Source organism: Onthophagus taurus, chromosome 1 (genome assembly GCF_036711975.1).
Source record: "Onthophagus taurus isolate NC chromosome 1, IU_Otau_3.0, whole genome shotgun sequence".
In the NCBI taxonomy this organism is placed as follows: Eukaryota; Metazoa; Arthropoda; class Insecta; order Coleoptera; family Scarabaeidae; genus Onthophagus; species Onthophagus taurus.
Window position 1 is genome coordinate 26136119 of NC_091966.1, and position 24525 is coordinate 26160643.

General features: G+C 33.0%; 1 protein-coding gene across 3 annotated transcripts; it reads left to right on the top strand.

Moving 5' to 3' along the window:
- The first annotated feature begins 6216 nt into the window (after positions 1-6216).
- Positions 6217-23704, top strand: LOC111415968 (proteoglycan 4-like). 3 transcript variants are annotated; one of them, XM_071198976.1, is made up of 15 exons: positions 6221-6453; positions 6720-6964; positions 7026-7127; positions 7183-7338; positions 7391-7462; positions 7513-7578; positions 13788-13856; positions 14213-14266; positions 14421-14492; positions 16800-16850; positions 18073-18144; positions 19461-19511; positions 22627-22698; positions 22827-22877; positions 22937-23704. In XM_071198976.1, exons 1-15 carry the CDS (start codon positions 6347-6349, stop codon positions 23671-23673), a joined length of 1977 nt encoding a protein of 658 aa, XP_071055077.1. In that variant the 5' UTR covers positions 6221-6346; the 3' UTR covers positions 23674-23704. The 3 variants fall into 3 exon arrangements, with proteins under 3 accessions (XP_071055092.1, XP_071055077.1, XP_071055085.1); XM_071198991.1 differs by lacking the exons at positions 16800-16850; positions 18073-18144 and having other exon boundaries at positions 6217-6453; XM_071198984.1 differs by lacking the exons at positions 19461-19511; positions 22627-22698 and having other exon boundaries at positions 6222-6453.
- The last annotated feature ends 821 nt before the right edge of the window (positions 23705-24525 follow it).

Here is a 24525-nt window from a genome sequence, read left to right on the forward strand (position 1 = left end):
TCTGTTTTGCGTTGACCGGGAACGATTCCGATAATTTGTTACCAATTTTTGTTTCATATCTTAATTGGGAATATAAATTTTATAAGGCTCTTATATTTGAGCAGTGTAGTACTTCCCATAATTTAGTTATTGGTATATTGTCATAAGTTTTAGTTAGGTCTATGAATAATATATGGGTTTTTTGGTTCGTGGCGCTTCTTTCTTCAATCATTTATTTCATATAAAATATGTTATCACTGCATGATCGGAACTTCTTCTCCGTTCAAGCATTGATTAAAAATTTGGTTATTATTTCAAATAATTTTTCTGGTTCATTTTTCAAAATATCTGTTGCTATTCCTTCTAGACAACATGATGTTCTATTTCTTTGGTTTCATGACTGCTTATCATAGCATTGCTCTGTCTATTTCCATGGCTTCTTCCTACACATTTATTATAGTATCACTTATATTTCCGTATTTTGACCATTTTTCCGTCAGTATGTCCTGATAATGTTTTGCCTATGTGTTTACTAGTGTTATTGGTAACTGTATTAGCTATTTAAGTTGTATTGTAGATAATCAAAGCTTTTACTATTTACTGACTGTTAGGTATCGGTAGTTGTGACAGTTTTTTCTATCGAATTTTTTATAGATCGGTATTATCCATTCTTTCTTCCAAACCTCCAGAATTTCTTGAAAGACGTCTGTCAGTCTTTCCTGTATTGAGTTAGGTGCGTTCGTTATTTAACCCAATTTGAATCAATTCCGGACCGCTTGCCTTGTTGTTTTTCATTGATGTCAGTACTTTTCTTACCATGTCTACATTTATTTCTGCCGGGGACCCTTCTACACTATGTGATGCTGATGATTGTGTTAGGAACTGTTACCTTTATTCTGTCAATTCCTTTTCATAATGTTGTTTCCATACCAATAGGTACAATTGTAACGCACAAGGCTCCACGCCATTGAAGCAAACGATCCTCCTAAGTATACTTATAAGTATCTAGTTCTTTACACTTTTTGTCACATGTGTCATCCATGTTTCTTTATCATTCTTTTATATTTTGACAGTTCCATTCGATATTCGACCTTGTTCCTTGATATAATAATAATAATCTTTATTATCCCAACGGATTACAATCCAATAAAGAGATAATATTGTATAAATCAACAATAATCAATTCTAAAAGAAAAGATGAAATAAGACAAACAATAAAAAAACAAAAAAGATAAACAAAAAAAGAAAGAAAATCAAGAACAAACTGTCACTCGACCGAATTTGTTGCACGCATTAGTTTGTTTATTGGAGAGTTTAGCGCCACATTGGTGTTAGCACGATTTGGCATATAGGCACTATAAACTCGCGCATTTATCCGCGGCACCCTCACATTCAATTGAGCTAGTATTTCCGATGGAACTAGCACACCCGACATCTCGCAAACAACAATCTTCTACGGTCCTCAAGGCTCCGGAGGACATATCGTTGTAGCAGATTTATATAGTTTAGTTCTCCTCTAGGTGGATAATACCCAGAATCGAGGTAGTGGATAAACCTAATGAACTTCCTCTGTACTTTCTCGATGGTGGCAATGTGCGTTAAATAAGATGGGGTCCACACAATGCAGCAATATTCAAGTTTACTCCGTACCAGCGTAGAATAAAGATCTATTATTGTTTTTAAATTCGTAAACTCCAATGTATTTCTAGTGATAAACCCCAACGTTCCGAGGGCACCAACCGATGTTCTGTCGATATGTTCATTGAAGGACAAAGTGCCATGAAACCACACTCCAAGACCTTTTACTCCAAGCACATAATCGAAAAGTATGGTATTACGTTTTTGACTGTATGTCATTACCTGACATTTAAGAGTATTTAAAGCTAATTTGTTCTCAGAACACCATGAATAAAGTTTATCTAAATCTAACTGGAGTGATTCACAGTGCTGCTCACAACTAATAGATCTAAATAGTCGTGTGCGTATAAGAGTGAATTCGTGTTGAAAATCGCAGGTAAATCATTTATATAGATGTTGAACAGCAAAGGGCCAAGTATAGATCCCTGGGGTACGCCACTAGTAACATGAATCTTGTCGTGTCTTGACTTCAAACCACATAACTCGACGTATTGTCTGCGAATAGATACATACGATTCTAGGAGTCGTGTGAGAAAGTGATCACATCCAAATCTCCACATCTTTTCGGACAACAAATCATGATCCAAGCAATCAAAAGCCCGAGAAAAGTCGGTGTATATCACATCCACCTGCTCTCGACAGTCTAATACATTCGATACATACTGAGTGAAGGTGAGTAGGTTGGTGGCTGTGGATCTACCTTTGCAAAACCCATGTTGTTGGTCAGATATACGGGCCTTAATGTAAAATTCGATTTTGCGTGTTACAATATGCTCAAAAAGCTTGGAAAAATTATTTATGATGGCTATAGGTCGATAATGTGTTACACAGCATCTATCACCTTTCTTAAAAACAGGGCAAACTGTGCTCAATTTCCAAATTTTCGGAAATTCAGAATTTTTGATTATTAAATTGAAAATATGCTGAAGGGGCTGTAATAATACAGGCGCACAGTCTTTGACTATATGTGCGGGGATACCATCTGGACCAGTCGTAGTTTTTGCCTTAAATTTTTTAAAAGCTTCCACCATCTCATCAGAACTTACTTCTGAGATGCCGAAAGAAACGTCATCCCATCCATCAGCAACTTGGGCACCGTTAGGACTGACAACAGGAGCCGGAAGATACATACTCTCAAAATGATCGGCGAACAAATTAATCACAGTCTGCAGATCGGAAAAAATTTCACCATCGTGTTTGAGAATATTTGATGAGACAGCACTGTTTCTGGTCTCATTAACAAATCTCCAAAAACCCTTTGTGTCTTTCTTTATTTTTTGCTCCAAAGATCTTACGTATTCTCGACGGTCCTCACGCATATGTGTTTTACAGTCCCGGCGGAGACGGACATATCTTATTCGATAAAAGGAGTTATCGGTTCGTCTAGATAATTTGTGGTAATGTTTTTTTGTTTAAGCATTCGTTTTAAGGTGGAGGAGTACCACAAAGGATATTTAGTTTTTATGTGTTTTCCGTTGGTTTTTGGAACATACGCATCCAAGACACTATATGATGTTGTATAGAAAACATAATAATAATAATAATAATTCATTTATTGACCTGATAACAAAAACCTAATTCAAATATATAATAACATATCAAAATAAAAATACTATTAATTAAATCAAGTCAACTCGGACGATTGTCAGAGAAGGTTTAGATAAACAACTCTGATTTTCACAATCGCCCGAAAATACTATAAATAAGAAGAGAATAGAAGAAAACAAGAAAACAGATAAATCGAGAAAACACGCAAAACGTGACAAAACACAAAAGAACAAAAACAAAATTGTTTTTTCAAGCAACATCAAAACACAAATTGTAATTTAAATGCTTTTTTGAAGGCAGGCACTGATTGTTTAGAGCGCAAAGCTTCCGGCAGAGAATTCCAAAAATCAGCAATTCTGTAAGAAAAAGGCCTTTTAAACAGTTGGGTGCTATGAGGCAGGATAGACAGGCAGTTCTTTCTGCGGACTTTTATATTATGAACGTCCGTTCTGAATCTGATTTTATTGTGCAAGTAAGCCGGAGTTTTGAACATAGTAATTTTGAAAAATAATACTCCCTCATGAAAAATTCTCCTTGCTTTCATACTCAGTCACCGTATCTCGGGCAACTTGTAAGAGATCCTTTGATTTCGACGTATACCAAATATCAAACGGAGACACGCCCCCTGGACTCGTGCCGCAGCATCTGTACGCAGATGAGGTCCATAAACATCGTTGCAGTGATTAAACCGAGAAAGTATCAACGTGTCAGTGAGCAAGGCTCTACTTTGCGTGCTTAAAATGTGACGGTTGGCGTATAAAGACTTTAGCGTGGCATACGAACATCTAATTAAGTGATTGATATGTGTATTAAAACGCATATCCGAATCCAGCCATACCCCCAAGAGTTTTACAGCATCAACTACGCGCAATTCATCGCCGCCCACACGAATGCTCAATGATGCTCTGGCAGGACCAAGGTCTTTACTTCTACCGAATATTATAGCTGATGATTTTGTACCATTAATCAATAGGCCGTGCCCTTCCGATATATTCACCACCCGTTCGATATCTTGATTTAAACGACTATTTGCACTTTCAATCTCTGACAACGGAAAGCTCAAATATAGTTGTGTATCATCCGCATAAGTTTGTAATTTACAATAACGGACGTATAACGTGAAGGCACAAATACTACCCTGCGGCACACCTGTAGGAGTGTAAAATTCACGAGCGCACACCCTCATACTTCTGCCCTCCAAATAATGTCGAAAGAAATCAACGGATTCACGGCTAAAACCCATAAACCTAAGAACAGCAAGCAACATTTGATGACTGATAGTGTCAAATGCCTTAGAATAGTCAAGTGTTACCAGGGCTGTAACAAGGCCAGAATCAGAGGAGCGCACAATGTCATCCGTAAGGTTTAAAAGAGAAGTAGCGCACAAAAAACCCGGACGAAAACCCGATTGGGAATCAGGCAGAAGATTATATTGAGTTAGGTGTGTTCGCAGCTGACGATCCACAATTTTTTCAACAACCTTGGAAAGGCCGGGTAGAAGACAAATGAGCCTTAAATCGCTATAATCGGAAGGATTTTGTTTTTTGGGTATTGCAACTGCAATAGACTGTTTCCAGATAGTAGGGTATACATTTTCTGTTAAACAGAAATTTACGATATGTAAAATATATCTAGATATAAAAGGAAAACACATCTTAACAAATTTTAGTGCTATGCCATCGACTCCAACGGCATTGGAAGAGATACTAATCAACGTGGAGTATAGATCGTTCTCCGTTATAGCCCAGAAGGAGAATTCAGTTTGAAAAGTAGTAGCCTTGTTGTTATTGTAGTATTGATACACATTACAGTCGATATCAGTTTGAAGAACAGCGCCGCCGAAATGATTCGCAATCTCATTTGCATTGGCCAACGACTCCGGGATAATACCCTTACCTTTAGTAATATTTACGTTTTCCCTAATGCGACGCCAATACTCGGAGGAAGTGTTAGGGGAGAGCTGCGAGTCAAAGTAGGCCCTTTTTTCCCTTCTGATAGCGGCTGTAACATAGTTTCTCAAGCTTTTATAATAATCCCTATGAGAATCCAGCCTCGTATGCTTGAATCTCTTATACGAGTTATCACGAAGTTTAATCATTTCTCTAATAGTGGTCGTCAACCAAGGAAGCCGAGGGCTGGATAGTCTCACCACTCTACTAGGAATGTGTACATTAAACTTCACAGGAGACTTCAACTGATGAATATTATGATATATCTTGATTTAGCCATTTCTGATATTACTCCTAGATTTTTAAGTTAGTGTTTAATTTAGAATTGCTATAATCAATTATCGATTTCAATTGTCTTGTGTATTGATGCTATGTGTATTTATGTATTTCTTTATGTTTACAGAAGTTATTTTGTATTCTCAGCCTGTTTGTTGTACCCACAAGTTTATTAATCGGTATATGTTATCATTAGTTGTTTCTTCTCCAAACCTGTCTATAGTTTCGCTGTTTGTTCTTCTACCTGTTCTTGCATTTAAGTATCCTAGGATTAGGTATTAGTTCTCTGTCATCACCTATTATGGTAGTTTGCTTGTAGTTGTGTTATAAACATTTCTTTTTCTACAGTCTTGACATCTATCTACATTTGGTGCGTGTACTCCAATGGTCCATGATGAAGATGTTTATCGTAATTATCTTTTCGTACGTTTATCAGTATGGGTATGGACACTTCCTTACTGGCTCTTTCGTTAGTAGGAACTCCGCTGTATATGTGAATGTATTCTTTTGCTGCTTTGCTTACAATGTTACTTTGGTGGTTTATTATCACCTTGTGCACCTTACCTATACCTATACAAGATAGTAAAAATACGAGCTCATAAAAACATGATAGACTTTTAAATTTTATTTTGTATGGTTAGGCAACAAAATATACTTGCTGGAGCCTATTTCTTAATTAACCTTAATTCCTAAATTTCCATTATGGTCCTATAAACAATAATTACTTTGAAATCGGGGAATTCTTTAAGATATAAATAATTAACTAGCTTACAACACACTAAATATCTTATTACCGCCAAAATGGATACAGATTTAGAATTACTACGCAAGCGTGATCCCACCATCTTTTCGTTTGTATTCGTGTTAACCTCACTTTTTGCATTGTGTGTATTCTGTGATTATATTTGCAATTAGATCTGTTGGTTTGATTTAAAAACGGGAACAAACATTTTGCCATGATGAATCCCCCCAAAGGAGGACATAGCTGCGTTGTTCGAAGTTGTAAATCCAGATCAGTTGACAAAAATATTCGTTTCTTTCGTCTACCCAAAGAACGTTCAAGGTACAGGCGCAATATGAATTCACGAAACGATTTAAATAAGATTTAAAAAGAATGATATTAAAATCTAAAGAATTACAATGTAAATATTAGATTAAATCACTAAAGAATAAAGATACAGGAGTAATAGATTAAACTTTTGCATTGATTATAAAATCAATATTTATCTACATATTTGTTTTTAAATTGTTTAAAATTATCAATTAACATTAATTATAAGTTAAAACAATGCTTGATTTTAAAACTAAAACATTTTTACTCTTTTTCAGAGCAATGGCTTGGTTACAAGCTTCAAATCGAATGGATTTAAAAGAAAAATCATCAATAGATCTGTATAAGAATTATAAGATTTGTGCTTTACATTTTAAAAAATGCATGTATACAAGTCCAGAAAAAAATCGACTATTACCAACCGCAACTCCAACAGAATTTGATAATGCTAAAACTTATTACTGTAAAAGATCACATTCCCCATCTCCAGAAGATTCTGCCAAACACCTTAAACTATCATCAGGTTGTTTTTGAATTTAATGTTAACTTATAGTGTGAACAATATTTGTCTATTCTGTTTTTAGATGATACCACTCAAGTTGCTACAACTTCCGACCACACTTATCATAAAATATTAAACACTCAAGTCCAAGAAAAGTTAGATAAACTAATATCAAATTTAGCAGGTTTTATATCAAATAAAATTTATAATTAATGAAATAGGAATGAAAAATATTTCAGAATCTGGACCCACCACACCAAAATCTGTTGTGACAAATTCTGGACCCACTATATCAAAATCAAGTATAACTTCAAAACCTAAGCCTTCTATATTAAAATCTGTACTAACTGCATCAAATAAACCAGTAGAAACTATAGATTTGACAGCAAATCAAGGTATTAAACACTAATTAACAATTAATTATTAAATAAATTAGATTAATTTTAGATTCTGAGCCAATCAAAAAATGCCAATCAGAAACATCTAAAGTAACTCAAGGTCTAAAATCATATTTACTTAGTAAGTATTAGTCATTTAATGAATAGTGTAATACATACAAAATATTGCAGTTCCTAAGGAATTTGTGCATTTTTTACCAAAACGGGAAACGTTTGTTTTACCATCATGTTTACCAGGTAAGTACTAAAAATTTTAAATTCAAAACTAAAACTTGTTGAAAAAAGGAAATAGATGGCATCATATATATGATATTGTATATTATGTATTTTGGTGTTCAGAATGCCATCCCTTTCTTTTTAATATTCCACAGGTGTATCTGAATGACTGCAACAAACTTCAAGGGGTGATTCTTTAGTGAATTTTAAGGGTACTGTGATATATGAACCCTAAGGAGCTACACCCTTCTCAAAAAGGCGGAAAATTTTGATTTAATTTTTTTTTCTCAAAAACCATAAACGCTACGAAAACGAAATTTGGGGAATTTGTTTTACTCATAATAGGGCACGTTTTGACCCTATTTGTACTTTCAACCTACCCATATATTAAAGTACCCCATGAAGTTTGTTGCAGTCATTCAGATACAGCTTGCCTGTATATACTGCATGTTTCTAAATTGATGTGAAAGATTTCAAGGGATGATTTCTCAGCAAAAATTAAGGGGATCTTTCATATAACTTTTTGTTCAAAACCCCTTCCCCACCAAATTACAGCCCTCTAAAGTTAGGGAGAAAACTTGTTTTTATTTAATAAATTCACTATGGAGGAATTTAGAAGAATGAAATTTGGCAGATAACTATTACTAATAAAATGACACGATTTTTATAATCCTAAAATGTTATTACAAGAGCATGAAACAATCAACCCTTATAATACTTTGCATCAGAACTTTTTAATGCGTCTACATATTTCTATTTAAAAATTTGATTTAAATAGTGGGATTCAATACGCAATATTTTGTCTCTTAACATTCTCTCCCGAAATCGTTAGTTTACCATAAAAAAATAAAATAATACTCATTGTCAGACCTATTTGACAAAAATTCAGATTGATTATTTATTTAAAAATATCAAGGTGTCAGTGGATTTGGCCGCCCTTGCCTAAATAAAAGTGTAAAAAAAAGTGTCCTTTCCGAAATGCACTTTGATTTATTTCTATTTATTTATTGAATAAGTTGCAAATTTCAAACTAACAAATATGAATTTGTTAAAAATTTATTAAAATTCTTTTCGGATTTTCAAAGCGATATAAAGATTTGGATACATAACAATTAAATTGCTGTTTAAAATATATTTCAAAACTTCATAAGGTGTATCACCTGGGTTTAAAAGTTTTGAAATAATACTCAACTCTTCCGCCAGGTGAATACCGTCGATGTATTTTCTATTGTTATGTTTAAGAGTAATCTCCAAATTCATTCTTTGCTTTATGACGTCCTGTTTTTCCCAATTTCTTAGGTCGGCAAGATTGTGCAAAAATCCGAATATATGTTGAAAACGCTCCTCTATTGAATGCATCGCTATTTTAAGTAAATTAAAATATACATCAACTTTAAATTTTTGTGACGGATCTTGTATTGGGTTGTCAAAAGTATCATTATTGAAATTGCGTTCTGATTTCTGTAAAGTTTGGTTGTACGTTTATTGAATTTGCAGAATTTGAAATTCAGACGCTATAACTAACAATTTTTGATACTCTTCGTCACTTCTCAGTTTTTTTAGATTATTTGCAAGCTGTTCAATTATTTCAACTGTCGCACAAACCGTACACCTTGGGCTTTGTAGTAGAAGATTTACTCTGTTAACATCTAAAAGTACATTGCATACATTGCTATTTATACCAAATTATTGTAATGCATATGGCCTGATAATTTAACTTCTCTATATGTGTGAATTGTCAATTACTTTAAACACCATATATCCTTCCAACCTATGTACACAATTAATAATAGAAAAGATTTTGTTGAAAAATTGAATACTATCACTTTGCCAAAAGATAATAAAATCTTCTCTTTTGTCATTACGAATCTCTATACGAATATACCTGTAAAAGAGACCCTCGCCTTAATTCAGGATATCCTTGATCAAAAAATAGAGGATAAACATGAAAAAACGAACATCATGAAATTGTTTAAAATATGCGTTGAAAATGATTTTTGCAGGTTTAATGGTGAAATATATAAGTATAAAAAAGGCCTTCCTATGGGGTCTCCTCTAAGTTGCTTGTTGGTGGATGTTTTTCTTGATAGATTGGAAAGAAATTTCATAATTAATAACAAAAATCCGTACAATGAGAACATTATTACTTGGTTGAGATACTTAGATGACGTTATTGTAATATATGATACGTCTGATCCAAAATATATAAATAATTTACATACATACATAAATAAACTTCATCAAAACATAATTTTTACAATGGAGATCGAACAGAATAATACTATGAATTTCTTGGATTTAATTTTGACCAAGTTAAATGATTCATTATTCAATATATCGAAAACCTACCCAAACCAATATCATAATACCCTATCACTCATATCACGACAAGAAACAAAAAATGTCAGCTTATCACGCCTATCTACATCGTGCATATAATTCCAATATTGATGAAGAATATTTAAGGAACGAACTAGAAATTATAAAACAAATAGCCACTCAAAATAATTTTCCTAGTACATCAGTCGATAAACTTATAAAGATGTATAAAAACAAACAAAACATGCTTCATAATACAGCCCTTCAAGAAATAGGATCACAACAATAAACACCTATAGATCTATATTTCTATATCATATCAAGGCAATATTTCACATCAACTGAAAAAGTTATTTAAACAATATGATGTACATCTTACATTTAAAACAAACACAACGCTACATAGAACACTAGTGAATTGTAAAGATAGAACAGCAAAATTAGACAACAGTGGTATTTATAAACTTGAATGTGGTTCATGCTCTGCCACATATGTGGGAGAAACTGATAGAGCTGTGAAAGAAAGAATATATGAACATAAAAAGAAACCTAACTTGAATTTTTGTCGACATCTACAAGAACTAAACCATCAGTTTGATGAAAATGAAAATGTGGAAATTCTACATAAACTAAAGAAGGGATATCTCATGGAAATAACAGAGTTGTACGAGATAAATAAGTTTATACATAACAATCCAGAAAAAATGTGTTTAAACGATCAAATTTTGCCAACATGTCAACCTTTGTACCTCTGTTTAAACAATCAATTTTTGCAACAAAAAAAACACCAAACATAAGTTAAAAGAATTTTAAAAAATCAAGATTTAAATACACAAACCGGTCTCGCCTACAAGAACAAAAGTTGCCATAAAATACCAACCACGAATAAAATTACCCAAATTCCCTTCAGTATAAAAGAAAGTAAAAATACCCTTCTCTAATATTTTATTTTATTGTGTTACTTATAGTTTTATATTAAACTACGTCGATGTTTATAGTGTGTAGTGTTCGTTCATTCATGTTGATCTTTTAGTATAACTGACGTAAGTGAAACAAAATGAAAAAAAAAAGTTTCATTAATTGTATTTACTTCTCTATTTTAACGTGAATGGTTATATATTGTAAAATGTTATTTTTATCCGTAGGTGATTACCTTGATAACGGTTTAATAAACCGAAACCGGTAGGAATCAAAAACAAAATAAAAACATCAAGAAGTATAAAATTAACAAGTTTTATTACATTCTATTATATAATCTTGATGAATAATGGAAAATTTACAACACATGTTCTCTATATATATTATCTCTTCTTCTATAATGCATGTTTCTACTTTAGTATTATTTCCATGAAAACCCAGCAAAGACGTGTCTTATACAATACCAAAAAGTGACGGGACAACAATCTAACGGGCCTGATCGCATTTATCCTACTTTCCCATCTCGTAGAACATACAGGTTTTAATGTTAAATTAGTCAGATATTTGACAAGAATAGACCATCTATAAGTGGATGCAGAAAAAAAATAATACAAGCTTTGTATTATCTATGTATTAATTAATTTTAATTCTGTAGCATCATTTAAAACAAGATTAATAGAGTGACAGGAGCAAGGAACAAATAACGCTCTCGAATTTATATTTGAAATATTTTTGGTAGTCCGTTATTCTTACCTTTCATATTGGCTCCACAATTTTTTTTTAATCGACGGGAAATCGCTCAAGTAAGCCGTTACAAATAAAAAAAAGTGCGGAAACGTGTAAAACTTACCGAAAAATCACTTTTTATTTCACCAGTTTCGATGTGACGTCACTTTTTGTGACGTCATCGACCGTTCTAACCATATATTTTCGCGGCACATTTCTAGGTCTAGTGTTAGTTCTAGTTTTAAATGTTATTTAGCGTCAGATTGTGGTAAGTTGTTATTTTGTCCGTGTTATTTTTCTATCTCTTGCGAACTAAAAACAGTTATTACTTAAGTAAATGCAATGGCAAACTACACAAATACCGAAATGCAAGTAAATGCATTTTGTATATGGTCGTGCGAATGGAAATGGGTTAGAAGTTCGAAGACTTTACGCTGAGTTATATCTAGAACGTCTTCGAGAAGATGGACATTTTTCAAGAAGAACTGCCGATTGCGCACGTTCACGAGAAGTACGAACTGTAGCACTAGAGGAAGAAGTTCTTGATTTAATTGAGGACTCTCCCGGAACTAGTACAAGAAAAATTGCTCAAGAATTAAACGTAACTATTCCAGCGTATTTAGGATTTTAAAAGAACAACTGTTGTATCCTTATCATTTACAATGAGTTCAAGCGTTCTTACCGCGGGATTTTTTACCAATGGTTTCTTCAAATGGTTACTCAAACACCGCAATTCTTATCAAAAGAATCCATTAGAAATTTCCTCTCATATGGTCTGAAGAAAATCCACATAAAATTGTTGAATGCAAGTTTCAACACCAATTTTCATTAAATGTGTGGCTTGGTGTTATTGACAATGATTTAATTGGACCATATTTTCTTCCAACGAGATTAAATGGAGACGCATACTGTCATTTCCTCGAAGAGGAGATGAGAATTATGGAGAATTATTACGCTCGCCGCTACTTAGACGAAGTTTATACAAATCGTTGGATACACCGCGGTGGTCCTCAGAATTGGCCAGCCAGATCTCCAGAATTAAATCCATTAGATTTTTGTATTTTGGTTTTCTTAAAACGTTGGTTTGTTCAACTCCTCTTGAAAATATCAATGATTTACGGAATCGCATCATGTCAAACTATTAGGAATACACCAAGATTATTTGTAACAATACGAAATTCCGTGAGGCGAAGGGTAGAATCGTGCGTTGCTGCCGAGGGGCGGCATTTTCAACATTTATTATGACTTATTATTGATATTTTGTTAACGTTGTTATTGTTTGTTTTCGTAGTTTTGTTAATTGTTATTAGTACTACAATTATTATTGTGATATTTCTTAATTTACATATTTTTTCAACTAAATAGTAAATGCCATTCTTTCAATAAAACTTCATTCAGTTGTTCAAAATGTTTTCAGTCCATTGCATAAAACTCTAGAAATTTTAATAATTAGGCTGAATTTATGCCATATGTGTATTATTTTTTTGTGTGTTTAAACTAACAATTTTGTGAGAAAATGTCAAAAGACAATTATGTTGGAAATTGAATTCGTCTTTTTAAATCAAGTTTTTAAATAAAAGATTGTAGACACATTCAAAATTTCTACTGTAAACTATTATAAGGGATGAAGTTTTCAACCCCACATTATTGTTCAATTTGTTATTGTGATATTTCTTAATTTACAATAAGTAAGTACTATCTTCAGCTAAATAGAAAATGCCATTCTTTCAATAAAATCTTATTTAGTTGTGCAGAATGTTTTCAGTCCATACGTATAAGACTCTATAGAAATTTGAGAAATTTTTTTGTGATCAAATTAATAATTTTAGGAAAAAATGTTAAGAGACAAAAAAGTTGCGTATTGAATCCCACTATTTAAATCAAGTTTTTAAATAGAACAATGTAGACGCATTGAAAAGTTCTGATGCAAAATATTATAGGGGTTGATGTTTCACCCCCTTGTAATAACATTTTATGGTTACAAAATCGTCAAAAGGTATGATTTTATTACCAACAGTTATCTGCCAAATTTCATTCTTCTAAATTCTTCCATAGTGGATTTATTAAATAAAAACAATTTTTTCCCATAACTTTAGAGGGCTGTAACTTGGAGCAAAAGGGGTTTTGAACAAAAAGCTATATGAAAGACACCCCTTAATTTTCGCTGACAAATCATCCCTTATAATCTTTCGCGTGAATTTAGAAACACCTGTATATAAAATATATAATTTTACTTAACAAAACTTGAGAATTGTCAACAATTTCAGCTCCTCAACATTTCTTGCAATTTACATCTGAGCCACCGAAGAAAACTGTAAATTCAACGTCTATACCAGGTATTTTTTGTTTTACTTGAGAATTTTTAAAACATTGGATGTATAAACATTACAATTAAATTTACAACAACATACAAGGTGAGATAGAATCGTTTGAGATAGAAGAAAAAAATGTTTTATACAAAACTTGTTCGACTCACCACTTTCATAACGTAAAATTATTTTCATTTATACAGGGTGTTGCATTTAGGCGTATTTAGGCAAGTACGTAATTTTTTTTAATGTAACACCCCGTATGTTTCATCGTATTATGATTATAACTAAATTTGTTTATCCAACCATATATGTTCAGCGTTAATAGTTCCGGCGATATTCCAATGTTTCAATTCAAAGATTGTTTAAATTTATGTTTCAAGTAACTCCGCCAGAACCACCAAAGACCATTCTAAATTCGACAGCATGTATTCCAGGTATGATTATATTTATGTAAAGAAAGAACAGCACTATCAGTGTACTAAACTTTTCGAATTGATGCGTATCGTTTCGTACTCATTTACTGCATCATTTGATTCTTTCGTAACGAAATATCATGAGTGGTAACTTAATGCACATAATATGTTTCAGTTCCTAGTGGTCACATAAGTTGTCCACCAGAATCTCCTCAGAAGACTATAAATTCGACATCGTCTCTACCAGGTATTATTTTATATCTTACGAAACTAGGAAAATACCACTATATTGTTATTATTAAGATATTAAGTACACAATTGCGCAGTACTATTTTAAAAATTTTCATTACAAAAAAATCAGATTCTTGGCACTCGGTGAAAAGATTTTTTGATAAGAAAGTGTAATAGGGTCTCGTGAATTTTAACTTTTACTCAAAAATTATTTTCTCTGTGAACTACGAATTCCGAGGGATGAAGTATAGCACTTCAAAAATTACGGTACAGAAAATCGCCAGGCTCAGATAATGACGCACCGGAAATGCTAAAATTCACTGGGAACAAGAGTATTACTTTCTTACACCGAATTGTGGGAAACTGGTAAATGGCCAGAAGAATGGGCGAAATCTGTTTATATTATTATATAAGTTGAATGCAGTAATTATAGTACTATTGCTCTGATAAATCACGCAAGCAAAATATTACTGCATATCATACAGAAAAGGCTCAAAACTTACCATCTCCTCAATATACCCCTAGAATAAGCAAGCTTTGTGCCAGGACGAGGCACAAGAAATCAAATTTTACACCTAAGGTAGATGATTGAAAAAATTTATGAATATAATCTCGCTCCTCCAGAAAACAGGACTACAGAAGGCTTTCGACATGGTACACTGAAATAAATTTTGGCACATTTTAAAATAAAAATAAGAAATTAATATTCAAGATACTGTAAAGCAGGAAAAGTCTTAAGGCAGGGTTGCATTTTCTTGCTAATACTATTAGGTAGTACATTGATAGATTAATAGATTGTAGATTGAAAGGGTGGAATATCTAATGGAGGGAAAAGGATCTCGAACCTTCTACGCAGTGACACTGTCACAACAGCTATAGATGAACAAGAAATATTAGAAGTCTTACAACGAATCGAACAAGAAAGCCTGGAGTGCGAACTGCGATGGAATAGATCTAAATACCACTTGGTAATTATAGACTGGGCGGGTACCTCCACTATTGCAGCTGCATAACATACAGGTGCAGATAAGATTTTCTATCTGGGCACGAAAGTAACAAATAGAGGTGTCTCAGGAAAAGTAGTAAAGAGAAGAATCGGAATGGCAAAGGGGCTTTGGGGGGACTGGTTAAAATATGGAAAGACCACCGTATCCACAAAGTAACTAAAACAAGATTTTTGACATCTTTAGTGTTCCTTTAGTGATCCATATGGCTCAGAATCCTGGACCATAAATACTGTATGCCAAAGACGGATTGAAGCTTTTGAAATGATATATTATCGAAGAATGTTCTAAAAGAACTAAAAATACATGATAATGAGATATTAAAACCAGCGTCGCATACTTCAATTCTTCGGTCATGGTCATTCAATATACATAGAAGGACGGCATGGAAAAACTTATGATGTATCCCCTATATACGTACTATAGAAGACATTGTCCGAAATTGGACAACGACTGATGGGAGAGAGATGCACTTCAGTTTATATAGTATTGCCGAAATGATATTTAGTATCTAAAATGTATACAGAAAGGCATATATTTTAGATACTATAAATAGTATATAAAATAATGAATAAATAATCAAAATCAAAAATTAGGTGTATAATGCAACTGTAAGGTCGCGTGAGGTTTTAAAAAACCGAGTTAGAAATTGTATTACCCAAATATCTCTGCAGGAATTACGTCGAGTTGTTAGATCGACAGTACGGAAGATACAATTATGTCAAAATCGAGGCGGCATTTTGAAAATTTAGAAAATTCGTTTTTTTGAACTTATTGAATTAAATTTAGTTGTTTTTTCGTGTTTTTCTTTTAAAACTGATTTAATACAACTGTTAATTTACACCATTATTAAAAAAGAACCACTGACTAAAGCATAGCAGTGATCACTGCTCGAGAAATAGCAAATCAAGAGGAACATAACGTAGTTTATACTATTAACCTAGTTACTATGCGTCAAATGTTGTAATATATTTTCCGAAGGTACAAAAACGTTAAAAAACAATAAATAATTTTTTTTTTAAATTATAAGCGATCGTGAAAATTTTTTCATGTAAAAGTTATGTGAAAGTATGCTGTCTACCCAACTGATGAAAAAAAATTATAGATTTAAAAAAAAAGCGAAATTAGCACTCACATGCGGTATGCACCGGTAGCACAAAGAGAATGATTTCATGTCGTAATAATCCGTTTTAAGGGCCTAATTATGCATTCCAAATGGTTTTCTTATATCATTAATAATTTTAAAAAAATGGGGGTGAGCCATTTCTGAGGGACACCCGGTATTAACCAATTTATTTTAAATTAATAATATCTTTCAGCTCCTACATCTTCCATGACAGGTCTACCCGAAAGAACTAAAAAGACACATGGTACGTATATTCATAATTTTACAAACAAAACATTTAGTAAAAAATATCATTTCTGCCCAGAATATGAATTGTTAACTTTTTGAGAACACCTTACATTATTAGAACACATAAGGCACTTATATATTATATTTTTGGCGATCTTTCTACGCTTTTGGTTTCTAATCGAGCTTTCAATAATGGCTCTATTAACAGAAAGGCCATGTCATTAATAAATTTTCTTTTATTCATTCGGTCATTGGTATGTACAAAATTACCGTATTTTCTCGAATCTTATCCGCACTCGAATCTAATCCGCACCTCGATTTTAAAAATGCAATGTTGGTAAAAAAAAGTTGGTTTTCCAATGTAATCCACATCCGATTGTAATCCGCATTTGATTTTAGAGCATACAAAATTTGTAAAAAGGGTGCGGATTAGATTCGAGAAAATACGGTAAGTAACATGCTAGCAATTATTTCATTATGATGTAACATTCCATAGCAAAATCTTCGGGCGCTCTCGCTGTTGTATAAGTGCGGCACAGTTTATCAAATGTGTCAGCAACCCCGTTGGTGTCACAGCAGTGCATAGCTGATATCAGAAGTACAATTTTGTTCTTTTTTGGGACATAAGAAAGAAGAGTTTTATTACTGTCAAACGCAAATGTGCATCAACCTCCTGTTTTTCTATTTAGAAATGTTTGAAGAGGTCTATAGAAGAAAAATAATTGTCAACAGTAATATTTCGTCCCGTCCGATGAAATTATTGGTTCTGAAAGCTTTCTTACATAATATGATGAAAATGACTCGTTACGCTCCGTCAACACTTTTCCTACATATGGAATTGCGTTGATCATATACCAAGTTCTAGAGTCATTCATCATTACTATTTTAAAACCGTACTTAACAGGTTTAGATGCTAGGTAGATACGGATCGAACATGTACCTCTGTATCCTATCAGCTGTTCATCTATAGTGCAATACGAGTGCATAAAATTTATGACAATTTGAAATAAATGTGTCTCGGATTTTCCTAATAGAAGCAAATTTTTGTCAATACGCATACATAATGATAAAAGCTTGAAGCGACTGAAGAGAGAGAAAGAGATTTATATACTATTACCGAAATGATATTTAGTATACCTGTTTGAATATATTTCTGATATAATATAAATATATAGAATAATTAATAAATAAATATAAAAAGATCAAATTACCGTTTAATACTTCTTTACTTATTTCAGCATCCAACCTCTTTATGAGATACGCACCAGAACCACCTAAGCAACCCCCGAAGTCAACATCATCTCTACAAGGTACGTTTAGCTTAAGAAAGAAGCAGGACACGTTATAATCTACAACACAACCTCCTTCTTCCTTAAGTGGAAAAGCAAATAGCAAACATACCGGGTGTTTAAAAATTGTGTTCCGATATTTTACCCACTTATAGTTCTCATTACGATAAACAAAAAAAAAGTCTTAGTAAACTTAGGTCCTAAAATCAATTGTGCAGAGATGCAGAAATGGCAGACATGCACTTTATGTACGGTGAAACTTACCCCAACCGTACCTTATCTAGTGATAAATTTTTCTCAAAATTACATCAACGTTTGTCGGAAGTGGGTTCTTTTAAAACAACTCATAACGATGCTGGTCGACCTCGATGTTTTGAGAAGGGTTAAAGAAAATCCAGGTACGAGTGTAAAAAGCATCTCTGCTGCAGTAAACATTAATGCCTCTCTAGTTTAGAAAATTTTACGTCAGCAACAATTGTATCCTTACCATGTTCAACGAGTACAAGAACTTGTCGTTTCTAACTACGTTTCGAGAAGTGCATTTTGTGAAGTTATGTTGCAGAAGTTTGCAGAAAATCCGATATTTCATGCTAGTGTTTTATTCACTGACGAAGCTGCTTTTACAAAAGGCGGAATTTTGAATTTTCATAACAATCACATTTGGGCGGATGAAAATCCTCACGCTGTTGTGCAATCAAGAAGTCAGTATAATTGTAATTGTTGTTTTGTCTTCTTAACATCGTGTGATATTGGATATGAAGGTTAAATTATTATTATTATTTTTTAAATAATTTAACCTTCATATCCAAGTCAGTATAAGTTTACTGTAAATGTTTGGCTTGGTATACATATTTGGTGACGATTGATAGGACCAACTATTCTTCCTAATCGCTTAACTTGTGAAACTTATTTGGACTTTATGCAAAACACTTTGCAGAAAGACTTTTAAAATCATTAGTGTATTCAGCACTTGTTAATAACTTGGAGGATCTCCAGCAAAGAATACAAAACACATGTGAGACTATTCGTTAATCTCCAGAAGTCTTCGAACTAGTGCGCAATTCTTTTGTACGAAGATGTCAAGCATGTCTTCAAATGGAGGGAAGTCATGTAGAGCATTTACTTTAAGCATTTTGTGTTCAGTTTTTATGGTCTGTTTGTATTTTCTCCAATTAAATAAACATTTGAAGACCAAGACGCTTAATTAATGACACTAATTAATGAAACTCCATTTTGTTTATCTTGATGAGAACTATAAGTGGGAAAAATATCCGAACACAATTTTTAAACACCCGGTATATTAACCAGTTTATTTTAAAATTAATAATATATTTCAGCTCCTACATCTTCCATGACAGGTTTACAAGAAGGAACTAAAAAAACACATGGTGCGTATATTAATAATTATAATAATCTTTATATATCTATTTTATATGATATTTTAACAAATCCTTAGCAAGATAGCAGCCCGGAGTTTTCTCCCATGCGTTTAGGAATTTTTTGTAGTCTTTTCATGGTTACCAGCGCCACCTCCTGAATATGTAGGTCTAGCGGTGGCAGATCGCAGCGCACCTGTAACAAAAAGACACGCGAGTCTCTGTATCCTATTTAGCGCGGTGATGGCGGTGGACTTAGAAGTTCTATTCCACCATACCACCGCACCGTAAGTTAGCATTGGTCGGATTACAGCCGTGTAAATTCATAGGGCTATCTTGGGGGACAACCCCCAAGTCCTCCCAACACCCCTGCGGCATTGGCCGTAAGCGAAGCATGGTTTTTTTTACTCTATTATCTAGGTGGGATTTCCACGATAACTTGTTGTCTAAAATTAAGCCCAAGTACTTAACCTCTGTAGACAGTTTATGTGGAGTGTTAGCGAGCATTGGCAGTTTGGGGTTGCCTATGTTGCGCATGCGTGTAAAATAACCATCTCTATCTTCTTGGGATTGACGGAGAAGGATTGTTTAATACACCAGTTTTCAGTTATATTGAGTGCTTCCTGCATCCTCTCAAGGAGTACATTGACGTACTTCCCTCGAATGAGGATTGCCAGGTCGTCTGTGTAGCCAACGGTTTTAAAACCAGCTAGTTTTAGGCGTTTCATCAGGCTATCCAGGGTGAGATTCCACACAAGTGGAGAAAGAACCCCCCTTGCCCAAGGCCTCGTTTATTGCGGAGAAGGTGGTTCTGTCAAAAGCGCCTAGAACACATAAGGCACTTATATATATTTTAAGCGATCTTTCTACGCTTTTGACTTCTAACCGAGCTTTCAGTAATGCCTCTATTAGCAGAAAGGTCAGGTCATTAATAAATTTTCTCCTATTCATTTTGTAATTGGTATGTGTGAAATTAAGTAATATGGTAGCATTTATTCCATTATGATCTAACATTTCATTATGATCTAACATTCCATTATGCTCTAACATTCCATAGCAAAATCTTATAGGCCATGTTCGGGTCGCTCTTACTGTTGTATAAGTGCGGCACTGTTTATCAAATGTCTTTTTATTAATTAATAATGCCTTTTATTAATTGAAATCATTACATTATCTATAACTTAATAATGAAAGTATAAGTATACAGGGCGTAGTTAAGGACCTAAGTCCTTCTCTTCCACTCAACCCTGTTTTATACACAAACATAAACCAAAAAAAAAAAACAAAATTAATAAACAAATGACAAAAAAAAACAAATATTCTTAAAAATAAAACCAAGAGACAAAGGGTTATAAACTAAAAATAACTATAGAAAACTAATCTATAATACGGAAAAACAAAACAAAAATATTCCCTTTTCTATATCGTGCCTACATCTTACGTTAAAATTTTAATTATAGTACTCACTCATCATAACAAAGTCTGGTCACTGAATAAAGCAAATCTCAAGTTGCGTGCAAATACCGCTGGTGGTGCCGATTTTAAAGTTCCCGGTAGGGGATTGTAAAGCTTCGGGAGGGTGAAAGTAAATGCTCTTTGAAATAGTGCTGTTGCATGCTGCGGAGGAGAAATTTCTAACATTTAGATTGTGAATATCCGTTCTGAACCTTATCTTATCACTTAAATAACGTGGTTCTCGCAACATTAAAAGTTTATGCTAAAAAGTAAGCAATCTAAACTTTCTTCTATTAGCCATGTTTAACCAGCCAGCAACCTATAACAAATGAGAAACATGTTCTCGTCGTCTAAGTTTATAAATCATTCGTAAACAGGAATTTTGTACCCGCTGTATTCGACATGCCGTACCAGTATCAAGACAAGGACCATATACAGTACTACCATAATCAAAATTACTAAGTATTAAACTGTCGCATAATCTTATCTTATTTGATGTCGTCAACAAATATCTCCTGGCATATATCATTTTCAAAGCAGCAAACGATTTCCCAACTTTACTAGTAATATGTTCACGGAATCTTAAATCGCTATCAAGCATTAAACCCAAGTTGCGAGACGTATCACTGATCTTTCTTGGTTTCTTGTTAATACTTCATACGTGCTTTTTGTCTCCCAAAGAGCATCACCACAGACTTGTTTGGGTTTATACTCAGTCAATGTTCTGTGGATATGTCAATCAAACTACGTATATCACTCTCAAGCGTTAACCTAGCCGAGGTTATATTTTCAGGAGGAAACGATAAATAAATTTGCGAGTCATCTGCGTAGAAGTGCACCTCGGAGTTTGATAATGTTCTAAGAAAATCACAGGTATATATACAATATAAAAGAGGCCCCGGTATTGAACCTTGTGGAACTCCAGCTTGAAGTTGTTTTGGTGTGGACAATACATTGTGCAATTTGACAATCTGACACCTATCATTCGTAGCTCGATATCAACGCTTTAGTGTCAGTAATCCCTTTGGTGTCATTATAATCCATTCAATTAATGGATTTAAATCCTAGTTGCATCATTTATACTGTCATAGCGCTACATAGCTGATGGCAGAAGTACGACTCTGTTGTTTTTTGGGACATAAGAAAGGAGAGTTTTATTACTGTCAAACTCAAATGTGCACCAACCTCCTTGCTTTTCTTGAAAACGACAATGTTTTTTAAAAAATAATAAGATTAAAAAAGTTTTAGAATTAAATTCTATATGAAATGAAGTAATAATGTATTAAATCCGTCAAAAGGTTAAAAAATTCTGTCAAAATTTAGGGGACCATCACCCTTAATCAACCCTTTGAAATGCCACAATGGGTGTCAACTTGCTACCAATTAATACCCTCGGTACACTCATAACGTATACCAAATTTGGTTTTTCTAGCTTAATGTATTACGAAGATATTCAATGTTTTAAAATTTTAAGACCCAAATTTGAAAGCCTATAACTCTTCAGGGGTACAACTTAGTATGGAGATAAGTTGCGTTAAATCATCTGTCCCTGCTCTGTGTCGGTTCTTATGTGAATCAGCCTGTATTTCTGATATAATTTAAATATATAAAATAATTAATAAATAAATATAAAAGTATCAAATTGACGTTTAATACTTTTTACTTATTTCAGCATCCAATCTTTTCATGAGATACGCACCAGAAAAACCTAAGCAACCCTCGAAGTCAACATTATCTCCACAAGGTACGTTTGTCTTAAGATAGAAGCAGGTCACGTTATAATCTACAACACAACCTCTTCTTCCTTAAGTGGAAAAATAAATGGCAAATATATATTAACCAGTTTATTTTAAAATTAATAATATATTTCAGTTTCTACATTTTCCTTGATAGATTTACAGGAAAGAACTAAAAAAGCACATGGTACGTATTTTCACAATTTTATAAATGAAATCATTCAGTAATAAATAAACTGTTTATAGCACAAACCCAAACTTCAGTAGGTCTAACGTCATCTCTGCCCAAAATTATAAGACAAACCAAGACAATAAAATCTTTATATCAAAAAAATGTGAGACTTCAAAAATTATTGAATAATAAGACTGCACCAAAACCAACATTAGAGATGTTTAGTAAATACTGTGATACGTTCTTAACGCCACCAATGGCCGAATTTGTTAAAACACAAGCTCAACTTTGTAAAGTTTCCGAACATGGTCGACGTTATAATGATGAATACAAAGAATTTGCTGAAAAAATGTATTCATTAGGACCACGCTGTTATAAATATTTACAAAAACTTTTTTGTTTGCCATCAATAAAATCATTACAACGTGACAAACTGAAAAATTTACAGGATCAGGAAAATGGAAACTTACCGCAACAACCCCCAGTAGAATCATTACATCATGTAACAAAAGAAATAAAGTGTTTACCGTCACTTAATAACGAAGAGTTACAACAAACTACATCCTGTATTAACAAACCTTTAGTTCAACACATAAAATATTTTCCGGCACTTAATAGTGAACAAATAGAACCGATTCAAATATCATTTGAACCTATAATTCAACAAATCGAGAATGTAATTAATATTAATGAAAAGGTACAACCGGTAGTTATTGAAACGATAAATCATTTATCGGATAATGAACAATTAGAACAAGCAATAAAATCATTAGAACCAATGACATGTTTACCGGATCTTACCGAATTATAACAGTTAAAGAAAAATAAATATTTTTTCATCTATAAAATTTTTTATTTGATTATCCTATACCATTTATCTATTTTATGTGGATAAATTTTTCATTATCACGATATTTATTGTATTCTTCTAAAAATAATGGAAAATTATTACTACTCACTTTTTAAGTTTAAAATTTACCTTGTTGTTGGGGTCTGAATATTGGCGTAAAACGTTAAAAAGTACCTATTTTAAGGTTTTTTACATGACATACGGTATTGTTATCATTTATCTTTGAATTTTTAAAAGGACCTTCAAAAAGTTAAGACAATTTTCCTTTCCTTTTTGGGGCGTCAATTTTAATAAACACCTCTTGACCTACATTTAAGTTTACGTTTTTAGGTGTTTATTTCCCTGTTCTATTATGTTTTGTTTTTTGGTTTGAGTTTCTTGGCTGATTTTCTGGTATCTTTAGACGATTTCTGTGTTTTTCTACATAGTCGTTATAAAATCTTTGATCAAATAATTCTCTTGACCTAGTGTGACCAAATAGTAGTTCAATAGGAGTAAAATTGGTCGTTGAATGTATTGAACTGTTATATGCAACAATTGCTTTATTAATTTCGTGTAAATTACGCAAGTGTTGTAAAATTGTAGAATGCATTCGTTCTATTAAACTATTGGAATTTGTATTTCGACGTGTACCCATGTGCAATTTTATTTTATGTGTCTCTAGTAGCTTTTTAGCTATAGTATTTGTAAATTCAGCACCAAGATCACAAACTATTTCGTTTGGAACTCCATATATGCTAAAATACAAAAGTAATGCATTTATGCAGTATTAACTGCAATTTTACTATTTATCGGTATGTTTCCGTTTTTAAA

Excerpts from the sequence above, each read along its gene's own strand:
- LOC111415968 (XM_071198976.1), top strand. The coding sequence starts at position 6,347 with ATGATGAATCCCCCCAAAGGAGGACATAGCTGCGTTGTTCGAAGTTGT. Across the intron at positions 19,512-22,626 it reads AGGAACTAAAAAAACACATG|CATCCAATCTTTTCATGAGA; the intron begins GTGCGTATATTA and ends TACTTATTTCAG. Across the intron at positions 22,878-22,936 it reads AAGAACTAAAAAAGCACATG|CACAAACCCAAACTTCAGTA; the intron begins GTACGTATTTTC and ends AACTGTTTATAG.